General features: G+C 31.7%; 1 protein-coding gene across 1 annotated transcript; it reads left to right on the forward strand.

Moving 5' to 3' along the window:
* The first annotated feature begins 4,869 nt into the window (after positions 1–4,869).
* On the forward strand, positions 4,870–5,691 carry LOC118039191 (ethylene-responsive transcription factor LEP). The gene has a single exon (XM_035045809.1). It carries the CDS (start codon positions 4,870–4,872, stop codon positions 5,689–5,691), a length of 822 nt encoding a protein of 273 aa, XP_034901700.1.
* Positions 5,692–7,431: the final 1,740 nt, after the last annotated feature.

Below are 7,431 nucleotides of genomic sequence, written 5' to 3' on the forward strand. Positions count from 1 at the left end.
AAGAAAAGGATTAAAAAAAAGCAATAAAAAAATGAGGACTAATCTAGAAAAAAAATAAATGAAATAGAATGTTGAAGGAAAAAATCAAAAAAAAAAAATCAAATCAACGAAAGGGATAAAAAAATAAATGATCAAGAGAATGAGTAGTGTGTGTGTGTGTCTATATATATATATATATATATATATATATATATATATAGATGAAAAGAGATGAAGCTGGAAAAAAAAATCTAAAAAACATTCACAACAAAGAAAAACAAATGAAAAGAAAAGGGTCATAATTGAATTTTTGCTCTATTTTTTTATATCAAAATAATATCATTTTTACTTTTTAGCCAAATAAAATACCAAGCGATTAGCTACGGGAAAATCATGTCAAAATCCTTCAATTATTTTTTGCCATTAGTTTTTTTATCCAAATAATATAACTTTTACTTCCCACATGAATAAAAAATCTAATTGACCCGGTAAACCTGGTCATTTGACCTATGCTATGACCCGGGGCATGATGGGGTCAACTCCTAAGCCAGGTTTTAAAAGCATGATAAAAAAAACTTCAAATATGATATGAAAATTCAATGGGATTAAACAATGAGGGATGAAATTGCCAAAAAAAAAAAGAAATCAATCATGGAGATAAGTCGAAATAAAAGGATTTGCAATCACAAAAATAAGGATCAAATTCATCAAAAATAAATTAAAATCAAATGATTAGGGATTAAATTGAAAAATAAAGTACAATAAAAAAAATTAATATAAAAATAAATAAGAATAAAAAGAATGCATGAGAATAAAATTTGATTGAAAAACATAAAAAAATAAAATGCCAAGTAATGAAATTAAAAAACAAATAAATCAAATTTAACACAATTAAAAGATTAATGACCACTATGTAATTTTGCAAGGCTAGCATACTTTTTGAGGCGGAGGAGAGAGAAATGAGAGGGAGGAGAAAACTTATCACATCGTGTGGAGGGTGGGGCGATGCTTCGAACACCGCCCCGGGGCTCTATCATGCCATGGAGGTTGACATGCGCTAGCCCATCGTGTGGAGGGTGGGGCGATGCTTCGAACACTACCCCGGAAGGTGACAAAAAATCACTAGGAGATGTCGTACGTGCCAACTATTTGTTTTTATTTATCAAAATACCAGAACATCTTTTAATCCCGTACGATAATTGTAAGGACAAAAAAAAAAAGAGAGGTAAAAAACCAAACCAAAGGCCCCTTAATCTTAAGAGAAAAAAAAAGTTGAACTCAAAAGCTACGCGTAATTACACTATATATATAAAAAAAATATAAAAATCACAAAAAACCCCTCAATTATAAGCAGTGGTGGGTATTTTTCAAGAGCATGGCCATTATTACTCTATGCATCGCGAAGTGTGAAGATATTATTTTAGCCCTGAGTTTGTATTCAATCCTTTGGTTATTGAATGGCAAAATCATCATTTTAATATGAATTGCACCGGTCATAATCCATAATCAAACACTTGTGGGTTTTAGCTTTATGTATAATATATAATGTATAATTAATTAATAATAATTCCTCGAACTAATGGACTATCCGTGGGTATTTAGTGAAAAGGCCTCACAGTTCGTTCATGCATGTTGCCAAGTAATCGGTTTCCTCGTAAGCAAGCATGCCTGCGTGTTTCTCTCACATGCCACCCAACAAGGTGGCTTGGCTTCATTTGGAGAAAACCATGATAAAAAGCCTAACCAATAATTGAAAAAAAGGGATAAATTAAGACGTGGCTTGGAAAAAAGAAAAATCGAGAAATATCATCGATTTTTCCTTGCACAAACTGAATGCACATGGGTGAGCAATCATATTCCATGCACACCCACTAATTAAAGAGCTTACATAAACAAGATTAAATTCCAAGATCCAACGTTAGAAAGGCCTAAATAGCCAGCCCTCGATGCTTTTCAAGAGCGATCATGCAATGATATAGTCCTTGTGAACCACATGATAATGGCAGCCAAAGCAATGCACTTATCAGCATCATCTTCATGGCCCCTCTCGAGAATTTAAATTTGGACTATTATAGAGAACAAATGTAGATACTATGACAGATGGAAGGCCTGGCTCCCCATCAAAATCAAAATATTGAAAAAAGTTGTGTTTGGCATGTGGGATTAATGCTTTTCTAATGATTGCCTTCATTATCATCTGCTTTTTTTTTTTCTCCGAGAGAAACCCAGTTTCGTAAAGATAGCTTTTAATTAATATTTCTAGCAGAAAATCACGAGCCACATTAATTCTCAAGTGAAGAACTTGATTGTTTATATCAACAGTGAAGAAGCTGTATATTAATTCTCAAGTTTTTGAAGAGATGAAGTAATTATATAGGCGTGTCAAGGAACTATCTCTATCTCAATCTAATAGTTTAAGTTGTTAAGTGATATCCTAAGATATAATTTATATTATTCTTTATCACATCCCCTCAAGTGAAAGCTTTTTGGACTTGAAACTTGCACATACTCACATTACCTTTGTTTGATTTTTATAAATAAATGGGGATAGTGAGATTCAAAACTCGTGACTGCTTGGTCATAAAGCTCTGATACTATATCAAGAAATTATCTCAACCTAATAGTTTAAGCTGTCAGGTAAGATCCTAAGATATAATTTATATTATTTTTTAATGAAGTAATATAGCTAGACTGTTTTGTTTATTTGTTTTTTCACATGTATATATATATATATATATATATCTTGATATGAGGAGAGGCACCTGAGCTCCCTCCACCGGCCGCATGCAGTTATCATGACTGGCCAGTACTGAAATGTGAACCTGAACTTTAAATGATGAGCCCTTTTAATTTGGTTGAGGCTCCCATTAGTGATTCTATATCTTACTGCTAGATTCTGTGCAGGGTCCATGCATGATTAGCTTCTCCTCATTCATGCATGATTTGAGACAGCACATGTAAGAACTTTGGACTGTATGCGATATCCATAAATGGACATTTGTGGATATTAATTGTTAACACCAATAAATTACTCTGATTGAAGATTAATTATTAACATGGTATCCAAGAGAACATGCTTATATATGGGGCCTCCAAATATGCAATCATGTTGACAATTTATATTTTATTTTTTTTCTCATTTTAACCTGCTATATTCTATGATCTATCCCAATCATTTGAACTCGGTATCTTGTTTTTCGACAAGGCCATTTGATGATAGAAAGTCAAAAACCTGGTTTTACTAGATTGGGAGACAATGTTATATCGCAGGCTAGCTAGATCAAACTTTTCCTAACATGAAAAAATAAAAACCTTAAGCAATGTTAGAGATTTTTTAAAATTCAAGAAAGACTCGAGACCTAGATCATTAACTTAACCGGGTTTATAAAATTTGATTAATTTAATAATAAAATTTTAATAAGAAGATAGACATTAAATAAATCAAACTAAAAAAAATAAAAATGATTAACTATAAAAATTAAGCGCTTGTCAATATCATAGAAAGATACTTTCAATATTCTTACAAGATCTTCATTATTTTATTTGATAACAAAAAAAAATTAAATGAAAATGAGATAACTCATATAAAGAAAAAGAAAATAAAAAAAAAAAAAATAAAAATTTAATTCTCAGCCAATCAAATATTGAAGGAAGAAAATGAAAAAAAAAATCGATTCAAAAAGGGATTCATAACTAAACAAATAGAAATCAAATGATTGAATACCAAATTTAATGCAAAAATAAAATTATAAGATACCTTTAAATTTTGATAGACACCAAACTCAAATGTCGAGGAGAGGAGAGAGAAAATAAAGATTAAAAGAAATTGGCGCCAAATCACCCCTCTACCACCACCATGCATTTATAGGAGCTGGCTTTTGGCCACCAAGAGTTGCCGCCTAAACACAGTAGGCATCTTCTACCCGTGAGTGCATGCGTTCTATTTATTTATTTTAACTCTCATATTTATTTTATTTTTAATTTTGGTCTTTTAATGTTTAATTGTTTTAAGTTGAATTTTATTTTATTTTATAAAATCAAGTATCAATTGGGCCCTTAACTTTTTTTCTCAATATTACAAGATTATTGTATCATGGCTAAGAAATTAAACCAATGTCTTTTCGAGAACTATCAAGAAAGACCATTGGCAATTAAAATTTGAAGCCCCATTAGGCTATGTTTTAGTTTTAGAATATACATGAGTGTTCTTATTTAGATTTCTTCGTATAGTTATTTGTTACGGCAAGTTATTGGTAGAAAATAACATTACATTTAAGTTTGTATATATGGGCATCATAAATTAAACCAATATATGACATTGATTTAGTTGGAATTTATTCCTACTTGAGTTTTTAAGGCATGTGTAAAAATATAATAAAAAATTATTTTTTAAAATGTTTTATTTTAGAAATATATCAAAATAACATATATTTTTTAAAATTTATTTTTGATATTAAAATATTAAAACAATTTAAAAATACTAAAAATAATAATTTAAAGTTAAAAATCAGTTAAAAAACAACTAGATTGTATATGAGTTTTTCTCTCCTTTACAAACAAACAAATAGAAATTTCATTGAATAATGATATTTACTTCTTTATATATATATATATATATATATATATATACAAGCCGGCCCATTTGTTAGATGAAGACATGTTAGGAAAAACTGAAGATATCGAGGGCAAATTCTGTAAAGGGGAATGGGCATGCTCTCTTATATAAACCACTGACTTGAACAACGAGAGGCAAGAAGACAAAATCGACCAACACCAGTAGTCGAGAGAGAGAAAAGGAAGTACATGCATCACTCTTGCAAATTATTCTCTCTAGTTCCTTAACTTCCTCTATCATCTTATAAAGAAAGAAACAAAAAAAACCTTGGCAGCATGAATCCATCTTCATCAAACAGAAAAAAGAAGCAACCTCAACAAGTACAGCAGGAACCAGGTACTGGATTAAGGTTTCTAGGTGTTAGGAGAAGGCCATGGGGAAGATATGCAGCAGAGATAAGAGACCCTTCAACAAAAGAAAGGCATTGGCTAGGCACCTTTGACACTGCTGAGGAAGCTGCCTTGGCCTACGACAGAGCCGCTCGCTCCATGCGCGGTTCTCGTGCTCGCACAAACTTTGTTTACTCTGACATGCCTGCTGGTTCTTTTGTCACTTCCATTATTTCCCCTGATGAACAACAATCTCTACAGCAGCAGCAACACCAGCAACATAGTGATAATAACAACAACCTGTCATTATTCATCAATGTCCCTCCCTCTCATGATCATCAGCCGGACTCGACTCCCATTTTCAACCAGGATTTTAGCTCCCAATGCCATTTGGAAGAGGGGTTTTCTTCAATGACATCTGGTGGAGGTTTTTGGAGCTGCTCCAGTAATAATACCTATAATCAACAACTAAAACATGTTATTCAAAACAATGTGCTTCCTCATGATTTTCCTTCCAATATATCTCACAGTTCGGATTATAATATGAGTCAATGTAGTTGGACTGATTCGTCAACTTCGGGGTTGATGGGTTTTGAGGACCAGACAACAATGACTAGTGGGTTTGAGTCAGTGGGGAGTGGCAGTGGTTCGTATTTCGGGTTTGATTCTGGAGAGTATGTGCACAGTCCACTTTTTAGCAGGATGCCCCCAGTCTCAGATATGGTACCAGATGGCTTTGATTTGGGCTCCTCTGCTTACTTTTTCTAGCTAGCACTGAAACTGATTTGGCTTGATCTTGGTTCTTGATCTTGCCAATTGGATACTGATAAGAAAGACTCAAAGCAGTTGAATCTTTCACTCTCAACGAATTTCAGTTTCTGGGTTTTTCAGGTGCATTGGCTTCTTTGTTTTCATGGTTTAACGTGACATTCAACGCTTTCTTGATCAATCAATGCCAGAGCCTTGGCATTGAAGAAAGATAGTGACAGAACGAAGATTGTTTCTCCATTAATCCTGAAACAAAGAGAAGATCAATTATCATGGTGTGTATATGTAACGATTAAGGAAATCATCTGGCACAGCAGATTAAAAATGTAAGGAACTGTTTGTGGTCAATAAATCAGTGATGAAGGAGGACTTGTATCTAATGTGTTTCTCACTTTTCAATAGAATTTTGGAGTGAAGTTTATCTATCCCAGGAGCCCATTTGTTTGCTTTGCATCCCACATTAAACTGTATCTAATGTGTATATGTAAGTTTTCTTTATTTTTTCAATATTGTTTGATTTACTCTCCCTCTTTTTTGGTGGCTTAGTAGTAAGAGTTTGGAACTAAAATATTTACTTTCATATGGTTTCAGGTTCAAGCCATGTAATTACTCATATAATTACTCATATAATGACACATAGCTCATATAATGATTATTAGAGGTTTACATAATTATTCATTTCATAACTTGTAGGATTAGTCAAGATACATATCATTTAGTCTAAATATCATGTTAATAAAAAAAAAAAAATTGAAATATTTGACTACGAATAACTTTCTTCTAGCATCAAGAAGAACCTGAACCAAAATCACATCTTTTCTAGCTTCTAAATCAAACCTTTAACTTCCGCAAGCCATGCACTCCACACGATTTGCAAGGAGCAAACCATTTGAGCCGTTTTGGTATCATCATCATCATTAGAACTATCTGCTTTTAGTTTCTTATCATGAATTGCCCGTGAATTAGAATTTCTTTCAATAAAATACACAAATAAAAATGGTAGAAAAATAGTGATTATCACAGGTCATTAAGAAGAACGATATTGAATTTATGTTTTCTTTGTATTAAAACTTTGTAGCGAGTTATTTCAAGTTAAAATTCTATTTAGAAATATTTTAGATTTAAAGGCATTTTGATCATATTTGAACACAAATATTCTTATATCCAATTCGAGTAAATATATACTATAAATACTACTAATTTTTTAAAAAGAAAAACCACATTTTAGCGAGTAAATCTCATTTAATTATAGTGATTTCTAATAAATTCATGTTTACAGTTTAAATGGTTCAACATAAAGTTCGATTAATTATAGGTATATTGCTGTTTAAAAAATATTAAAAGTTATAACTCTAGTTTTAGAAATATATGGATTGATATGATCTCTGTTGACATTGTTAATAAGCCTTTTCTCTTTCTCATTTGGAACTCGGCTATTGCCGTTTGGTACTGTGGTTGAATTTATTTTTCAGAAAATTTTAATTTTTTTTTTATTAAAATTGAAGTATAGTTTGTACTTTTTGGATCGTTTTGATGTGCTGATATCAAAAATAATTTTTAAAAAATAAAAAAATATTATTGGCATGCTTTTCAGTACGAAAAGCTATTTAAAAAACAACCATTAGCACATTCTCAAACACACGGTAAAGGTTGGAAACACGTGCATATCATCTTCAAGAACCTGAACGTGTCTGTAAAATAAGTCTTTTTGCAATCAAGTTGGGCCTGCACATTTTGCTC

This window comes from Populus alba, chromosome 1 (genome assembly GCF_005239225.2).
Source record: "Populus alba chromosome 1, ASM523922v2, whole genome shotgun sequence".
Taxonomy (NCBI): domain Eukaryota; kingdom Viridiplantae; phylum Streptophyta; class Magnoliopsida; order Malpighiales; family Salicaceae; genus Populus; species Populus alba.